Source organism: Coturnix japonica, chromosome 8, assembly GCF_054131305.1.
Source record: "Coturnix japonica strain WE chromosome 8, WE-NBRP24, whole genome shotgun sequence".
Taxonomy (NCBI): domain Eukaryota; kingdom Metazoa; phylum Chordata; class Aves; order Galliformes; family Phasianidae; genus Coturnix; species Coturnix japonica.
This window is the reverse complement of record NC_140670.1, coordinates 15,440,315-15,459,112: the sequence shown is the minus strand read 5'-3', so window position 1 is coordinate 15,459,112 and position 18,798 is coordinate 15,440,315. Positions and strand designations below refer to the sequence as shown.

General features: G+C 43.3%; 2 protein-coding genes and 1 long non-coding RNA gene across 5 annotated transcripts in view; 1 reads left to right on the top strand and 2 right to left on the bottom strand.

Annotated features, from left to right (window-relative positions):
* Positions 1–343: 343 nt before the first annotated feature.
* Positions 344–4,027, bottom strand: LOC146759954 (uncharacterized). The gene is made up of 3 exons (XR_014948631.1): positions 3,877–4,027; positions 1,796–1,952; positions 344–499 (listed from the first exon to the last, which is right to left on the bottom strand). It is a non-coding gene; the product is annotated as an uncharacterized LOC146759954 (long non-coding RNA).
* A 58-nt stretch (positions 4,028–4,085) lies between these two features.
* On the top strand, positions 4,086–17,625 carry ANXA7 (annexin A7). 2 transcript variants are annotated; one of them, XM_015866518.2, is made up of 13 exons: positions 4,086–4,139; positions 7,019–7,073; positions 8,486–8,702; positions 9,106–9,204; positions 9,837–9,877; positions 10,556–10,658; positions 10,941–11,035; positions 12,256–12,369; positions 13,648–13,818; positions 15,271–15,441; positions 15,527–15,602; positions 16,695–16,807; positions 17,286–17,625. In XM_015866518.2, the coding sequence occupies exons 2-13, from the start codon at positions 7,020–7,022 to the stop codon at positions 17,406–17,408; spliced, it is 1,377 nt and encodes a 458-aa protein (XP_015722004.2). In that variant the 5' UTR covers positions 4,086–4,139; position 7,019; the 3' UTR covers positions 17,409–17,625. The 2 variants fall into 2 exon arrangements, with proteins under 2 accessions (XP_015722004.2, XP_015722003.2); XM_015866517.2 differs by having other exon boundaries at positions 9,834–9,877.
* PPP3CB (protein phosphatase 3 catalytic subunit beta) overlaps positions 14,532–18,798 on the bottom strand; it is a 47,956-nt gene continuing 43,689 nt past the window's right edge. For both annotated transcript variants that reach the window (XR_014948617.1, XR_014948618.1), the window contains exon 15: positions 14,532–14,890. The gene's annotated coding sequence lies outside the window, so the exon portion shown is untranslated. The remainder of the gene's footprint in view (positions 14,891–18,798) is intronic.

The window sequence follows — 18,798 nt, the reverse complement described above, 5'->3', positions numbered from 1 at the left end:
GGACGTTTTCCTTTTTTGTTTGTTTACGACTCAATACTCCAAACAGCTTTGACAAAGTCTTGCTTTTAAGAGTCTGATTTAATCATCTTTTAAATAGTCCAGATAGTTCTCCAAGTATGCTTCTGTGTACAGCATGTGTTGTATTTAATTATATTAATGCTGTCCTAGCTTAGATGGAGCTGATCCTGAGTTGTCACATGAGCACAAAGTTCCCTCTGAAAACATGTCTTCCTCAATATACATAATATTCAGACCAGAGTTTACAGTTACAAATGGTTCCCTTATTCTCTATGGGTGTTCTGTGTGCTTAGAAAAGTTAGAGGAGTACATAAAATCAGCTCACCTTGTTGCATCAGGCCTTCTCGGACATGAAATCCAAGTCATCTGCAACACTGGGATGGAGTTTCATTCACCACAGCATCTCTCAGTGGTATGATGAAGCAAGGCAACCTTGTGTTCACTTTGTTTCCGATGAGCTTGGATGGCAACTTCTGACAACCTGCAGTTTAACGAGCATAATGTCATTACGCTTTGCACTGACAGCTTCCTAGTGTAATAAAACTGCTTGTTTGCCTCTGAACAAGAGTATAAGACCCACAAGCACATGAGACTACTCTGTGCTGCTTACCAAAACCAATACTTGCAGGATGAACTTTGTTAAATAGAAATACCTTCCTAAAATTGCAAGAGCATGACTTCACTGATTACGGTTTCAACAATAGGCTGTGTACCACAATGAAAACTGGATGTATGTGATTAATCAAGTTCCCTGTGTGCTTTGTTATGTTGCAAGGTTTGCAGACAACATGAAGGTAATTCTTCAGGTGAAGCTTTTGGATAGGTGGTGTGCAGCAGCCAGGTTTCTCATGACTCTGTTAAGTGCTTTGGATTGATGATGCACAGAACAATTCTGGTAATGACGGTGACTGTAGGATTAGATTAAGGTCCAAAGAAAGCCCTTGCAGGCTGCATTGTGCTGGTGCTAATTTTCTGGCTAAGCTAAAACACAATTAAAGTTTGACATTCTAAATTCATGTGACTGAACAAAACAATTAATACTATGTGGTGATTCTCTGGGTACCAAAGTAAGTTTGTCTTGCTAGTTTTGGTACGTTTAACAGCTATTGTGCTGTTGCCATCTTCTCTGGATCCCTGTACCTTAGGAGGGGCTTCCTGAACACAGTTCCAGTTCTTTCCTGTCTTGACAAACCATATCTCAAAATCTGTTTTAAACATACCTAAATATATCTCCTTTGTCCTTACTGAAGCTTGTTTCATGTTCTTCCTGTTCTTCATAATAAGCTATATCTTCTCTTCTGCTGCATTATCTATGCTTTGATCACCTAGCTGTCCATTTTTAACTTAATTTCAGTCATTTTTATTGATAAAGACTCGCATTAGTGTGTAGATGAATGGATATAATAGTATACTAATGCTTTCCCATTATAAATTCCTTGCTTGCCTCTTGGTGTCTGTCATTACTGTGACTGAACACCATCCTAATCACCCCCGTTGTCATTTGAACTCCAAGTTACTATGGAAATTATCCATTTAAACGTATGACCTGGTATTGTGACAGCTTCTAATTAGAAAATCTAGATGTTATGATGATCTCCCTGTTTCTCCTGGTTTGGATTGCTCTCAGGGCTGGTGACACTTCAGTTTCATCAGCAGGTATCATTAGTTCGTTCCCAACTTTTGTGCCATTCTCAGTCAAGAAAAAAACTTGGAACTAACCCAGACCAACCCAGCTGAATTCTACAAACACCCTTTTCAATAAGGCTTTTGCACTTACTTTCAAGTTCTTTAGCCTAGTCATGCTAATTTCCATCTTCACTGTTTTAATTAAGGGTTCTTGTCATGTCCTGCGTGGATATCCAAGCATCATCCTGATCCACTGTGTCCTGTGATTCACTCTTGACACGAACAACATCTTTGTGTTTGGCATAAGCCTTGGAAAATGAAAATAAGACTAAAACTTCAGTGTTGTTGAGAATGACAAACAAAATTCACTGTTTGCAATCAGATACTTCAAAACCTTGCTGATAGAATTACAATTTCATTTGCTGATTATTTCAGAATGCTGGAATGAAGGTCATAAATCTACATTGTCAGCTGAGTCAATTACGTTTCTTGGCAGAACACTGAAGAGGAAGTAATGTTTTAGTGTATGATTTTGTGAACATACGCCATCTATTAGTAACAAATTTGGGATGGGTTGTTTAGTCTTAAGGATTAAAATGCCAGTGCAGGAAATTGGACACGCTGCTCTCTGAAATACTCTAGCAGAACTACCTGCTGCTCTCCTTGTGCGCTCTGAGTAAGGATGAAGTGTATTTTTAGTGTGGTTCCACCCAGCAGAACTAGAGACTCTGATGGCAGTCCTGAGGCTTGTGTGAAACTCCCATGATTGGACTATGGTGGGTGGGGTCCTACCATGACTCACAGGGCAGTAACTCCCATTTGAGCAGCTAACCAAACACATCTCCTTGTGGTGAACTGTGCTTGCTCTGCTCTCTGTTCTTAAGGAAGGTTTACTCAACAGCTAACTTTGACTATCTGCATTTTAATTACCGCAGTCACAAGGCAGTGTAACAGGGCAAATATTGTTAGTACCTAACAGACTTGGATCACTGCAGTATCCTTCTGGTTTGTTATACTTTGACCCACGGTTCAAAGCTGACCAGGTCTTGCTGCTTACTGAAAACTGTGGGAAGGCTGAGGGTTTTGTTCTTTTTCCATTTGTTTGGGAATACAGATGGTTTCTATCCTAAATAGTTCAAACCCAAACAGTCCACTAAATGGAAGCTGAAAAACTGTGTTTTATAAAGGTATCTGAGCCCCGTGGAAACAAGAGTTTTGATATATACCTGTGCTGAAAGAAATGAATTTAACAGAGGTGAAGTATACTAGACATAACGCTGGAAGTGTCTCTTGAGAAATGCCGTGAGGATTAAATTCTTAAGGCTGTTCATGACACGTTCTGGGCAAATAAGGCAGGTATAAGCCCAATTCTGCTGAAGACAGGTCATTCATTAGAATTTTTATACATTTTAGGTGCTTTCCATTTGAAGTGGACAAGCGTGGTAAATTATTACCGACCTATTTTCTGCTGCCTGCACTTACTGCTATTTTTTAAAGACACAGAGAACAGTGGTTTCACTTGGCAACTGGCATTCAAATGCCACAGCAGGTTACAGCAGAAGGTTGCTTGCATTTGAATGGTGTCTGAACTGCTAACACACGCTTTTCATAACAAAGCATGCAGAAGTTTTGAATAATGGTAATTAACTATTGCATAATAGCAGGGATGGATCCTTCAGGAAGTGCATAGGGCTGGTTAGAATCCCTTACAAATACTTTGCTACAGGGTAAAGGAAGAAGTAAGTGCATGTGGTGTCTGTTCCAAATAGAATATGAATAAACGTAACAATAGATTTAAAAATAGAAACAAAGCACCAAATTCACTTCCCATAGCAGTTAGTTGCCATAATTTAGATTTATTTCTAGGGCCAGGAGCTGTAGTAGCCTGGACAGCCCTACCTTCATCTTGGAGACCTACAGGACCTACACCTTGCTCTCAAGTCATACACACAGTAGAGCAGCAGCCCTGGGTCCACTTGGCCATTGCACTGGTCTGGTGGTCCAGACGACACGGCTCACCGCCCGCCAGCTACCGGCCTCCATCTAAAGCTTCATGTGCTTCTGGAAAATAGGTCTGACCTAAATCCACACGTGTTTGGGTTGAATTTAATTGTACACGTGCCAAAGGGAAACTGCAGGGTGGACTTTTTACTTCAGAGGCCCGGTGCCCTCCGCATGGGATGGTACCCGCGGTGGGGCTGCGGCTCTGGGCACTGCCGTCCCCTAAAGTACCTGCTCGCCGTTCCGAGGCAGCTCCGTGCACACCGCGGCTCTGAGGGACACGGGGCAGGCCGGACGGCCGGGTGAAGAGACGCTACGTTAGCGGGACCGCCGGCCCGGCCGACTCTTGGGCGCGGCGGTGCTGCCCGCGGGGAGCGGGGCCGGGCCGGGCCGGGGCGGACCCGGGGGCGGGGCGGGTTCCTCCCGGCCCCACAGCCTCCATTTTGCGGTGTAGCTGCGGGAGAGAGGCCGGAGGCTCCGCGCTTTTCCCTCAGGTGAGGCACCTGGGGGCGGGCAGGGGAAGGAGATGAGCCCGGAGCAGCGCCCGCATCCCCTGCTCCGGGCCCGGCCGCTCCCCGCGGGAGGGGAGGGCTGCGCTGCGGGACCGCGAAGCCCCGGGATGGCGGCGCCTCCTGCTGCGGGACGCTGAGGGTGGGTCGGTATCGGTACCGGGCAGAGCCCGTCCTGCTGTCGGATACACGGGATGGAGCGGCATCTCAGGTTGAGCTCGGTGCGGGCGGTCCGTCATCAGGTCCCTGCTGCTGTGAGTGCACGGATCTCCTGGAAGATGCGGAGCTGCTTCGGTACACGCCGCTGTCCGCTCGGTGTGTTGTGAAGGGACCCCGGGCCCTGCTGTCGGGGCAGCCCGGGTCGCAGGGACCGATGCTGAAGTCCTTACCTGACCCCTTCACCACTGTGCGTCCTACCAAGGAAACGCCATCACTCTTCTGAGTTACAAACACAAGCAGCAGCAATTGGGGTCTTGCTAGAGCAGGTGATTACACGGCCCCAAACACAGCAGCAGTTACCCACGTCCCAGAAAAGAAACGCACGGTGCCAGTAAGGAAAGAGTTAAGCACTGTAACTGTGTGTGTACGTCACAGGTGTGCACGGGTGGGTGATCAGAAATACAGCCTCCCTTGCAAACGAGGCGTGGGAAACCAGGATATTAAAAAGCTTTTGTGCCAGAATTTGTTTGACAGCAAATGGGGGACATGACTGAAAAAAAAAACAACTGACTTCATTCTACATTATCTCATCAATAAGTCTAAAAAACTGGTATGTTTTAGTACGGATGAAATATTGTTGGGTCACACTTGTATACAAATTAAACTTGGAACAGCTGATCTGCAGCCACCGGCTGCTCGCTGCCTTACAAAAAGCAGTGTGAGCGCAGGGGATGTGATACTGTGCACACCTGCCCGTTTCACAGGCTTCACGTTACTGGCTGCTTAACAGTGTGACTTTGATTGAATGCCACGGAGCATAAAGCTGGAATTGTTTGGAGGTTTGTAATGGCCAGTTTTGCTGACACTGTATTTTCCCACTGAGTGGAAAGAGTGAAGCTGAAATCCAGAGGAAGCGCTGGCAGTTGTCTTCTTCCTGAAGGGAGCTGCAGTCCATGGTTAAGTAACAGAAGTGACGGAAGAAATGTGTTGAAAGCCAGAATGAAAAGGCAACACACAGCCCTGTCAGTAGTAAATACTGCACAGCTATCGGCCACGTGCTGCTTCTGAGGGAAACAAATGGTAATTAGCAGTGTTTATGATTCAAGTGTTTGTGGTTATGATTTCCAAGTACACCTCACGCAGTTCTTCTCCCTGTATTATGAAGAAAGCCCCTGAAGTGTTGCTCCTGCTTGATCACTGCGAGGCCACATAGCTGTACTTCTCTACAAGGTTGCTTTGGCCTTCATTCAAACAAACCCGCCCTAAATTTTACCATTTCCCCCAGTAAGTCAGAGTGGTTCAACACAGCAGCCAGCTTTCAGATCCATTTGTTTTGCCTGCAGACACCTAGGAATGTGAATGGTCAGTAACTGTATTACCTTTTATTTTTATATCTTGAGTTGTGCAGCAAGGATACTGCCTCATAAACATGCAATGAGTGACTCCCAGTCCCTGCTGCCTTCTGCTTCTAATCCTCCAGCCCTTCTATTAAAAACAAAAGGATTGAAACAGTTATTAGCAGGAAACAGAAATCTGCACAAATGAAGGAACACAGGGGAAGGACGGTACGTTAGGAGCTGAACTCCTGCCTGGATGCTTCCTCATTTTGGTGTTTTGTTTGAGCACGAGGCTGATAGTATTTTGAAATAACAGTAAGAATACATCAGCATAAAGTGTTTGTATGGAGGCTCAGATCGCTTTTCCTGCTCGTGAATTCTGAAACAGCGGCTTCACTTATTTTTAAAGGATTAAAAACAAATGAAACAGATCCCCTCCCTTTCCAGCCAACAGCTCTTGCACAAGAGACAACACGCCCAGGCTGAGAGGAGCTGCTGTGGAGGTGGGTTCTGCGTGGGGCCCCCACCCGGCAGCTCCTCCACCTCTTTCCCTCTTCAGTTATGCAAGACAGGAATGCCTCACGGAGGCATTTTTTGGCAGAGCAGTGGCTGAAAGGCCTGCAGGCTCAGAAAACAGCCGCTTGCAAAACTTTTGCATGACCTTTCCTTCAATTTTTTGTATGTCACATGTGCATGTTTGTATTATGCTAATATAAACCTTCATCTATAGTGTTATCTTCTTATGCTTAAATAAGCTCTTTGGATTAAAGTTTAGATCTTTGCAAATCCTTTTCACGGTGCACTGACCAGCACTGGGCGCAGTTTAATTCTGCAGGATGCACCACGTCATTACCATCAGGAAAAGAAAGACTGAGTCATTTCTTACGCTTTGGAATCAGACAAGTGCGGGATCTTCATAGGGACTCAAAGGTCAAAGTAAGAGACGTGTGGCTGCTGAACCACCCTGGTCCTCCCACGCTTGAGCTGTCCTGCTGTCATCCTTGTGACAGCATCAATTCTGGTTTGTGTTATTCAAGAAGTTAGAACTTTTTAGTCTAAACCCCATTATCCCATCTTTGAAATCGTTCTGGTGCAGGCATCTGTTTCATAAGAACAGCCAAAAGCAGGTGAAAGTTACAACACATTTCTATCAGGTGGTTCTTCTCTGTGGGACAGATCAGGTACTGTTCTCCTCTCAGGTGCTATTCCTGTGAGTGATGGGGTGCAGGTGAGCACTTTTAGCAACACTGAACGTATCAAGTTGCTCAAGTGATGTCACAGTTACTTAGCCAGCAAGTGGCAGCTACACACTCATGTGTATGTACATTTATGTATATAGTGCCTGACAGGGAATGTTTTTCTTTCCAGAATGTCATACCCAGGTTATCCCCCTTCCGGCTACCCTGCTTTTCCTGGCTACCCTGTAAGTATGGCTTTTACCTGCACTGCATCCCTAGTGTATTTATAATCAATATCCCTTCTTACCGTGCTCTGTGTGCATGTAAACAGCAGCTGTTTTTATCCATATGAGTGTGACTTGACTCAAATGAATTTCAAGGAGGAAGTATTTTCCCATATATGTATACATTTTCCATATACATATCTCTGCAAATGTGGCTTTTTTTTAAGTGCCAGTAGTCATTAATAACTACGAGGGTCTTTAGGTACAGGGTCAGAGGTATTGTCTGAATCAGTGTCTACCAAACCACTTGCATGCCCATATCCTGCCCATTTCCTTCAGGAGTAAAGCTGCCTTGCAATCCAAGCCCAAGAACCCAGCTTTCCTACAACACTGAGTAAATATTTTTCTGAGGATACTGGACACTGTAGCTTGACTTTGACCCCCAGTCCTTCACACACAGTACTTTATCCCACCTTCAGTTCATGACTGAATGGAGTGAAAACTCCAGTGAAACTGGAAGGCTGGAATATATCAGCTGTGGTTGATATTGCAGTGTCTTTTTTCAAAGCTTGGTACAACTTTGTGCACTGATAATAACGTAATTGTGGGAAATCTATTTATGTAGTACTTGACTAGACTTAAGATGCAGCTCAGCCTATGTCCCATAAAATAGTGAAAAGCTCAACGTATATGCAGTACATTCTCCAGTTGATTTGCTTCACAGTTTACCCAGACTCCCTCTGAAACACCAAAGTCAGTCAGACTAAGGACATGACCATGTCAGAAGCCAGACTTTCTTAACTTTGGGATTTCTTTTCCCTGCTCAAGGCTCTGCTGAACCCTCATGATTGTCCCTGTTTGCTGCAGGGGAGTTGGACTACATGACATCTAAAGGTCCCTTCTAAATCAAATGATACTAAGATTATTTTTTAGGCCAGAATTTAAAGTCTTCAGTGCATGAATTTAAGACTGTGTAGATGCCAGAGTAGCCACGCTAGGTTTTCTAGCATGGAAATAGCACTAAAGAAGTCAATGTGAAATTATTTTCTGTAATATTGATAGTCATCCCAGCAGGCCTATGGGATCCTAACTTTGGATTTGTGAATCTAAATCCTGTTAAAATCTTTTTGTTGAGTCTGGCTGAACAAGGTTAGACTGCACTGCTAGGGAAGGGGATCTCCCTGGGCACAGTGATGCAGTGATGGGGATCTTGGGGCAGCCAAACCTGAGGAAAACCTTTGAGCTCAACTTGCTGCTAGGAAGATGCATCAGAGGACCCAGCCAGAAGGCCCATGTCCAGGCTTAGGGAATGCTGCTGATGCTCCTAAGAGTCAAACCTAATCACATTATTAGACATATATGGAGATTTTAGTGGCTTGAATTTTCAGTTCATAACAGAGTACAGACATCTTGTGGGTTTTCTTGTATTTCAGCCCACAGGACAGGAGTCTGTCTATCCGCCTGCTGGGCAGTACACCTATCCTGCTGCTCCTGGAGGATATCCACCAGCAGGAGGAGGCAGCTTTCCTGCAGCACCACCCAGCACTGGGTATCCAGAGGCAGGAGGATATCCTGCCCCAGGGGGGTTCCCTGCCCCGGGAGGCTTCCCTGGAGCTCCCCCAGCTGGAGGAATGCCATCTTATCCTGCAGGTAAGATTCAGCCCTTGGGAGTTATTTCTGTCTTAACCACTCTTTGTGCTTAGGAGAAGTAGGAGAGGAGAGGGAGAGGGAGAGGGAGAGGGAGAGGGAGAGGGAGAGGGAGAGGGAGAGGGAGAGGGAGAGGGAGAGGGAGAGGGAGAGGAGAGAAAAGAAGAAAAGAATTGTTCAGTGATCAGTTTAGGCAGCAGTGTTTAGACAGCCAGATAGCTACGTAGCAGCAAGTACTTGCATGCTAATAGCAGAGTCTTGATGGCTTTGGGTTGTGAGACACTGCACAGATAGAGAGAAAAGAAACAATCTCTTGTGCAGCTCAATACCCTGGCTCATGTTGCGCCAGAAACCACTTATGAAACACTGCATGCTAAAATGTGTTATCTGCTCCTAACTCCCACAGGCCCTGGGTTTGGTGTGCCTCCCACTGGCCCTGGCTTTGGTGGCTATCCCCAGCCTCCTGCCCAAAACTATGGTGGAGGTGGACCAGCACAAATGCCAGGTATGTGGATGTTTCCCTGCCATACATACGATACTTCAAGAATCCAAGGCTAAGCCAAGAGATCCCAAGATAGATAGTAAAAGGGGGAAAAAAAAATAGGCCCTTACCTTTGTTTCTGTTAGTTGTTGAGGTCTGTAAGCTGTATGTGTCCTCTCACCTTTCTTGACAAGAACAGAGAAGATCAGATGAGAATCACCTGTGTGTGCTGCATCCAGAAGGTTTGGCTGTCACTGCTTAATGACTGCGATGTAATTGGTTAGGTGCTTATCCTTCTTCAAACTGCATGGGATGTGCATTCCTCATTTGCGTGGATCATCTTGGCTTTTGTCTGGGACAGCCCTATTTAATAAGGAGAGATCCTTCCAGCTCTCACAGCACCAGTAGATTTAGCATTTTTAGAAGTGCCTCACGAACGTATCTACCAGAATGCTCTGTGATTGCTTCTTCCCATTGTTTTCAATGGCAAGAACTCCAGTTATAGGCATTGTTACTTAGCAAACAGGTTATTGCTGTGGTAGACCTGTAACTTGCCAGGTCTGTAATTGGTTTTATTTTCAGGTTAGGTAGCGTTTATACAATAAGAAGAAACATAATGAATTTGTTTCTCTTGTTATTTAATCCATTTTCAGTAGGTTATCCTGGTGGACAAGCACCATCACCGATGCCTGGTCCGGTATGTGCCATGTGCTCTTTTATAACCAATCTTAATTACTCAGGTAATACAATCCCGAATGTCATTGCAGCACTCAGGTTGCCCATCACACTATTTCAGAGGGGCTTTGTGCCATAAAGAAAAAAGGAAAAAAAAATGAGTGTCCATCTCAGCCACACAGAAAAGTAATTGATTTGTTTCCATTGCTTTCAATAGGATTCAGTTTTACTCTGTAATTTGAACAATTAGTTGAAAGTAATAAAATGTTAGCTGTCGTATATTTGCATACAGGCGTTTTAATACAGCATTTCTTAGTAAGTGATATGGAAATGTATGAATTGTTCCTATGTCATCAAATGGTTTAACACTGACAGACCTTCCTTCGCTGTAAAAGCAGCAATGAAGTCACTGCTGAGTTCCTGGCTATGCTCGGAATACAATCCAAACAAAACCATTGGTCACTATCTCTGTATGTTCATCACGTTCGCCTGCATAAAGACACTGCAGCGGTGGTAGGCCAGAGCTGCTCAACACAACTGTCACCCTGATTTCATGACAGAGAAAAACAGCCCACTAATGGAACGAATGGAACCAAGCATTCAGCGACTCCCCCTTCTGAAGTGCTCACTCCTAAGTGGTGATTTTAATTTCAGTTTGTGTTGTGCAGGATAGCTAATTACACGTGGCTTTTGTTTTCAGCCTGCAGCAATGGTTCAGTACACTCAGGGCACAATTCAAGCTGCTCCAAACTTTGATGCTGGAAGGGATGCAGAAATTCTGCGCAAAGCTATGAAGGGGTTTGGTAAGTAAGCAACAGGCACTTACATTTCTAATGCGTTAATGCCATTTGGTGCTTCAGTTTGTGTCTAACATAAATATATTTATTTCTCCATAAGCTTTACAAAAGTCACACCATAAGAGACTTGGGAAATTTAATAGACTCTAAGTTACAAAGAAAATTTGGTAAATAGACTTGAATGATATTCATGCATTTATTATGTAACCATGCCAAGATGTGAGATTATAAAACGCACTGCCTTAGATGGATTATTATGAGTTCTCACATTGCCCTTCTGTTTCCAAGGGACTGATGAGAAGGCTATCATTGATGTTGTATCTAACCGCTCCAATGATCAAAGGCAAAAAATCAAGGCAGCTTTCAAGACAATGTACGGCAAGGTATGTTCAGTGAACAAAAACCATAATTTCAGCTGACGTGTAACCGCCTACTAGCATTTTAGTCCTGGAGAATGGCTTGGGCACTTATTATATGCACCTCTTTGGGTTATATTTTTCACTGCATACCAGGTAGACATCTGGTATTTAAGTGTTCTGATACCTGGTAGAAGTGAAGGCAGAGGGGAGTCTGGCAAAGCATAGCTTTTCTGAGTTGATAATACTTAGAAAATAATTAAGATTTAAAGTGTTTCACTGTCTGATGCTCCTGAGTTTCCTGTGCACAAATTCTAGTGCTGAAATATCTTTTTGTATTTTTTTCCCATATAAAAAGCCAACTGAGAAATTGGTAGAGGATTGGTGATGACCACTAGGGCACAGCCCACTGGAGTAACTCAGTTCCATGCCATTACTGCTGTAACTGTGCTCACCTGAAAACTGCAGACACGTGTTTACTCCTCTTGCCTCCTTTATGATCCATAATGGAAGGTTCTTTTCCAAAGGAGCCTGTCCTGCAGACTCTTGCTTTCAAATCATTTCTTTTCTGTGCTTTTTGCTGTGGTGAAATCTTACCTTTTAATCTGCTTAGTAGCACTGCTCTGAAAGAACTGCAGAATCAATTAAAGGTTGGAAAAGACCTTAAAGATCATTGAGTCCAACCGTCGGCCCATCACTGTGCCCACTAATCACATCCCCACATCTCCTGAACACCTCCAGGAACAGTGGCTCCACCACCTCCCTGGGCAGTCCATTCCCACGCACAGCCACTCCTTATGAGAAGAAATTTGTTATAATATCCAACTAGAACCTCTCCTAAAAAAATTGGCTCTTTCCCCATCAGGCTGAACTTGTTGGTTTGTATCTAAGATATGATGCGTAATTCTGCAAGCAACAGGAGCTGGAGGGTTGGAAATACTTGGTGCAGGGAGGAACTGAACTGAGCACTCCTTCCTTAATGAGCACTCCATTCACTACAGCTACAGATGTGTATTGTTATCTGTTTTGCCAGTATTCTCAAAGAAGGGAATGATGGCCATGCTTTTGGTGGATTCTCAAGTTATGGATAACAGCGTAATGTACTGTAGCAAACAAAAGCAGAAAAGACCATCAGCTGCTCTAATTTGGGGGTGGGGGTAAATTTGTGCCACTTGAACAATGTGTCAAAGTGATTTCTAGCTACCACATTATATAATAATGTCCTTTCTGTGTTTCTGATTGGACAGGATTTAATTAAAGACCTGAAGTCTGAATTAAGTGGAAACGTGGAAGAACTGATTCTAGCACTCTTCATGCCTAGAACCTACTATGATGCCTGGAGTTTACATCACGCAATGAAGGTATGGTTCTCCTGTGAACAAAATAGTCTAAAACCACCTAAAAGAAGAAAACAAAATACCTGATCTCTGCACTGCTGAAAAATCCTGTGGTGGAAAGCAAGTTTGGGGATGGCTGAGATTAGAATTCTTTACTGTTGCATGTGCTGGTACTGCAGGATTGGCCAGTTTGCAGCAGTGTCCAGCAGGGGATGAAAGCTGCAGGATGGAGTTTTATTCTCTGCCCCTCTCTTGGTCATTCTTTTTGCTGGAACCTAACAAGAGCCGGAGTTCTTCTAACCAATAAGAACTGTTTACCCTGAAGTCACATACCTCTCCCTGCAGGAAACAATCCATTGCTACTAAGTGATAGTTTTAGATTACCTCCTTTTGACAGGACAACAAGGAAAGAGTATTTTCTTAAGGTCAGGGGACACAAGTATTTCTTTGTGTGTTAAGTCCACATTAGGGGTTAGGTGAGCCAGATGGTTTAACCTTCTAACTCAAGTAAACTGGTGTGTCCAACTTACCTGAATGCCTTGCTTGTTTGAGTTGCAGCAGCTAGCGGGTGGCTGACTACTGGAAACAAGTCACTTAACTCAGATAGGAATACAGATCTCTAAAGAACATGGAGCACAAATGAAGATCTAGCTTTAGTGGGGGCAAGAACCACACAACCATTAAAAAAAGGAAATTAAATTCCAGTACTACTTAGAAGGTTCACACAGATCTACCCCTACATAATCCTTGATCAGAGATGGGTCATGCCAGTAGATGTGCCTGTACTCAGAACCCCCAGTTAATTTCTATCCTGAGGAGAGGGAAGCAGCTATGAAAAGTTCCTGCTGGTCTCCCATGCAAAGAAGCCAGACACCTTTGGAATAAGAAACACACCTTCACAGTGATCAAAACAGCATTTACGTGCATATCTCTGATTTTAATGGCTATCAGAAGGCTCTCCCTTCCTCCAGTATGTCCCCAGAATGAGGTTACCAAAGAATTTCTTCATTTCCTTAAACCTACATTGTTACCTATGGCTGATGCAGCCATAGTAGACATAACAGTTTCAGGTTATTATTTTAAGCCAGTGCAGAACCGAGCATTTCAGAAATCTTTATTCCATTTTAAGCATTCTGTGAACTTGGTGCTTTCACACCACTAGAATACTGTTCTTACAATACTATTCTTACAATAGCAATTGTATTATCTTTTAAAATAACAGCTGTCTGCTTATTTTTTACAATTGAACAAAACGAAGTTGGTAGTGCTTTGTATTCATGCCTTCTTTTGCTTTGCCTACAGGGAGCAGGCACGCAGGAGAGAGTGCTGATAGAGATCCTTTGCACAAGGACAAACCAGGAAATACGAGAAATAGTGAACTGCTATAAATCAGAATTTGGAAGGGACATCGAACAAGACATCAGAGCAGACACTTCAGGACACTTCGAACGGTTACTTGTATCTATGTGTCAAGTGAGACTTCATTTTTACTTTTAAGACATGCATGTTCATTCCTTGCATACATCCATCCATGTTCCATAAATGAATTGCCTGTGCCTGCTTAGCCAGAGACAGAAATCAGCCCCAGACTAATTTCCTCTCTAACAAAACACCTCAGACCTCCTCAAGGAAGAGTTCCTTCTTATCTACATGACAGACTGAGCGACTTAATTGAGTACTTTGTATTCCCCACAGAAGATTTGTGTAAATACCTTGAGCAGATGCAATCAAACAGCACATGCTGCAAGCAGTGCTCCATGCTGCTGTTAAAGCCAGGTGCTTTTCTCTTTTTGCATAACATTATTTGGGCAATTTTGTTAGGATAACCTTTATAGCATATAAAATATCTGTGAGAGTCCCCCCAGACAAACAAAACATCACCTTCCAAGTCACATCATAGCCCTCCCTTCAGACAATCAGCATTACATGTGTGCTACCACTGAACTCCTGTGAACACTGAAGGCTGCTTAACTCATTTACTGGGGCTCTTTTTGAGCTGAAGAACACTATCTTGCTGTTACCCACATTTAGGAAGAAATACAGTATGTGCAACTTCTCACATCCTTCTGATACACCTGCCTTGAATTTCTATGGCTCTTCTCTATCTTGTTTGCTTCTACCTTTATGAGTTCAGCCATTCACCAGGTGTTTGGGTTACAAAATCAAAATCCACAAGAAAGCAAAGCTTGAAGCTCATGCTGATTTTTATTTCGATAAATCCAGTACAACAACTGACAACCACATCATGTAAATATTATATTCACCGCTACAGATGCACAATAGTATTTATGAGTGTGTATTTAGCCTTCTCAGCCAATACATTTAGCAGCATCCATCCATGCAACAAGAATACAAACCCCAAAGCACATAAGATGTCACATAAGCCCTACTTGACATATTACAACTACAGTAAGTGTTTTCTGGAGGCATTCGTAGTTGAAATTAGCAATTCTAAATATAATAGAAGACCTGAGATATTTCAGGTGTGCATATTCAGAAAGATAATTCATTAGTTCGTTTAGGAAGGTTCTTTGCAACTTGAAGCCTAGAAACAAATCAAGAGAAAGCTTTCATTATTAAGCAAGATAGAGAATTGAGTGCAGTTCCTGGAAAAGACTACAACTATGAGATCTACAGGTGAAGCTATATGCGGAAAAATACATATATACACGCACACATATATATACACAGCATGTATCTACAGTTTAACCCATGCCCTACTGACAAAGTTTTGGGCCACAGCTGTATTTTTTCAAAGAAATATTAATCCAAAGAGTAGCTTTTAAGCAATGTTACGTATTTCTAACTGCTATCACTCTTCCTACTTCATGCTTTGGAGATACATGCTTGGGGCCTGTACTGCAAGCAGTGAAAGCACAACTTCTCTGTGCAGCTTCATTTGACTTCTGCTATCTTTGCTTTTAGGGTAATCGGGATGAGAGTCAAACTGTGGATTATCAAAAAGCTCAGGAAGATGCTCAGCGTCTTTACCAAGCAGGTGAAGGGAAACTTGGGACGGATGAATCTTGTTTTAATATGGTTCTGGCAAGCAGAAGTTTCCCCCAGTTGCGAGCAACAGCTGAGGCGTACTCCAGGGTAGGAATTCTTCACTGACTTCAAATGAATTAAGGTTCCAAATGTTGCTGTGTTTTGTGATCCACATGTTAACCTTTTATTTTAGATTGCTAATCGTGATTTAGCAAGCAGCATTGATCGAGAATTTTCTGGGAACGTGGAACGTGGCCTGAAGGCTATTTGTAAGTGAAACCTTCTTCCTTCCCCTTATCCCTTGAGAGTTAGTTTTCTGAATGTAATTGAAGAAGAATCCAATTCAGCACTGGCCATTTGGCAAACGAATACACAATCTGACACTCTGATACTACAAAAGTTACTTCAGTTATTCAAATTATTCACTTTGCACTTGGAGGAAACAGACATCTAGCTTGGCAAAGTCAGCTTGAAACCAGCAAAGGTTACGTAGAAACTACTTGTCTAGAAAGTCATGTGACTACACAGAAACAAGGGACGCTGCTTAGCACTGGTGGTTCTGTGTTTCAGAGCCCTGCAAAATGAAGCCAGTGCCACTAACAGAGCTGTGGCAGAGACAGCTGAACCACCCCACACACGATCTCAGACCCAGCACAAACCTGCTTTTAGGCACAGGGCACTTTCCAATCCTCTGCCACCACCTACCCCCAAAAAGCTCAGCATTTCTAAGGAAAACTCACCAAAAGAGAAGACTCGTTCTGATTTCACTAATCCTGCTGACCTACAGAAAAGCATTTCAAATTTATTGTGACTTACTGATAGGATCAGTATGAGTTACTGTAGTGATACCAGTACTCTGCACACCAGCTCTACCACTGCTTACCACACTGACGGCATTTCCGCAGCCACAGCTGATTAAAAGCTATTGTACTGAACAAGATCTTCCCAGATTATAATCTACCAAAGTTCTACAGGAAAAAAAATGACCCCTGAGGATCACATAAAAGAAACAGAAACAGTGAAAAATGTAACATTCTGCAGCTATTTGTGAATGAGAACTATTTACTTTTGTACTTTTGTTACTGAGAGTCTAGCAGTGGAACACCAGTAAAAGTGCTCACATGCTGGTACCAGCTGTGTAAGGAAAAGAACTGAATACAACCAACTAGTAATAACTACAGCTTGTCTATTTGCTCAGCTTCAAAATAATCCCAGCTTTGTAAAGCAGTTCCTGTAATCCACAATAACAGAATCTATATTGACAGCTACTTGCAGCTGCCCGCAGTATAAATCCTGAACTGATCCCGCAATGTATCAGTACACAGACCTGGAACTAATCCTAAGAATGTACCTTATTGCAGTGCAATGCGCTTTCGATCGCCCGGCCTTTTTTGCAGAAAGACTTTATCATGCGATGAAAGGAGCTGGCACAGATGATTCTACCCTCATCAGAATCATAGTCACTCGCAGCGAGGTGAGAAACTTTCTCCTCTGTAGCTTTCCACTACCTGTGAGGTCTGTCCTCCCTAACTGCCTTTTTATGCAGTCCCTCTTTCACAGCTGTAGAAATCAAGCTTTTAGGTGAATGAAGTAAATCGTTTTGAAGACAGATTTCATATAATAATTTAAGTATCTCCAGCTAAATGGCAATATTGCTTGTCTCCCTTCCCTGCTGTGGTTGAGTGCCCATGTAGCAGAAAAGCATTTCAACTTCAACTGTATGAAGTTAGGATACTACAATGCTAACAAAGCAAGGAACAAGTGCCCGCCTCTGCTTTGGGAGCAGCTGTAGAAGGACCAGCTGGCTGGTTTGAAGTGCAGAGCTGATCAGTTGCACACTGCAACCTTGTGGCTTGTACTCGATGTGAGGAAAGAGATGCAGAGTTATGCCTAGGAGTTGAAAACATACTTTGTATTTAAGTCTTACATTTTCTTTTTTCTCCTTTGCACAGATTGACCTGGTGCAAATTAAACAGAAGTTCACAGAAATGTACCAGAAGACTTTGGCTACAATGATAGCAAGTGATACAAGCGGTGATTACAGGCGTTTGCTCCTGGCAATTGTGGGTCAATAGAAGACAGTTACCTGGCTGTTTGTTTTCTTTTTTAAAACAAACTGAAGGACATGTACCATGCTTTATGCAGATACTGACTACTCTTGTGTGTAGAAGAATAATATATAATCAAATAGGCCTTCTTGGTGATTCAGTAAGCTTTTTGCACTTACACTCGCCTTAATTTGCAGCACGTATTGTTCTTTATTGTATAATAAAAGATATATCTTGTCTACTAGCCCTGAGCCTTGGGGTCGTTTATTCTTTTGACCCAGACAAAACCACCTCCCCTCTTACAAAATCCTGCATAATTGCTTTCCTGAAATCACTCAACTGAACTACTGAGCCAACTGCACACGACAAAAAGCCCCAAGCAATGATGGAAAGCGTTTTTTAAAGCCCCAGGCAGGTTCTCTGGTAAAAACTCTTTTCTGTCTTCCCCTACTAACACTGAAAAAGCAGTAAGTGCTCAGTTTAAGTCACACTGCACAGTTTAAGCACCTTGGCAGAAGATGACTGTGCCTCCTCTATTTATGTCCTTACATTAGTTATGATCAGCGGGTAGTTAGCATTGTGCTTAAGGCAGCAGAGAAAGGAGAAACTATTTCAAACCTAATTTTGAAGTACCGCCTTGTAAAAAAAAGTGGGTTATATTGTTCTTTCATTGTTCAGTAATTTGCTGTCAGTAAATGCTAACGCTGCAGAACGTGTGTTAATCCAAACTGAAAGTGACAGCGACACACTCAATACAAATGACTGTGGCGATGGTTTCATGGGATTAAGGAAAATAAAAAAACAGCTTTGAGTAGTGCATTTGTTTTTATAGAAAATCTGAAATCTGTCCCCAGCCATAAATTTAGCAGAAGCCAACAGTGAGTTTCCTAACATTTCCAAGCAATGCTTTAACTAGTGAATATCGTATAGAGGCCCCTCACACAAACAACAAAGCTCTATTTTCCTTACCCCTCAAACACAAGCACCGTGCACAAATCCCTCGAGTATTTCACTTCTATTAAGCATTCAGCATTATGTTTGCCATGGAACTATATGTAAGCAGACAACGCGACCTGGGCTGTCTTCCCAGCTCAGCTCACCAGGTGGCAGCAAGAGCCTCGGCAGCACAAAGGCCTGAACAGGAGACGCCAAAAAACCATCCTCCAACACGTTCTGTACTTTTAGGCCTGCTTTTCCGATTTGCTGAAATGCACTCACATTTCTCAGAACAGCCAGAACACCTCCCCAGCCCCCACCAGCTCCCAGCCCTTCTCCCTGCAGGCAGCAGCACTGCAGCAGCCGCAGCTCTTTGCTTTGCTGCTTGCATCCGTGGGCTGGCAGAGCTATTGCCAAGCATTTCCCCTTCCCCACTGAGCACAGACTAACACTAAGGACACACAGAACCTTCCTCCCACTT

Bases quoted from the DNA above. Each gene is read 5' to 3' on its own strand.
- ANXA7 (XM_015866517.2), top strand. From the start codon at position 7,020: ATGTCATACCCAGGTTATCCCCCTTCCGGCTACCCTGCTTTTCCTGGC. The intron at 7,074-8,485 runs GTAAGTATGGCT...CTTGTATTTCAG, and splicing joins CTGCTTTTCCTGGCTACCCT to CCCACAGGACAGGAGTCTGT. The intron at 13,819-15,270 runs GTGAGACTTCAT...CTTTGCTTTTAG, and splicing joins TACTTGTATCTATGTGTCAA to GGTAATCGGGATGAGAGTCA.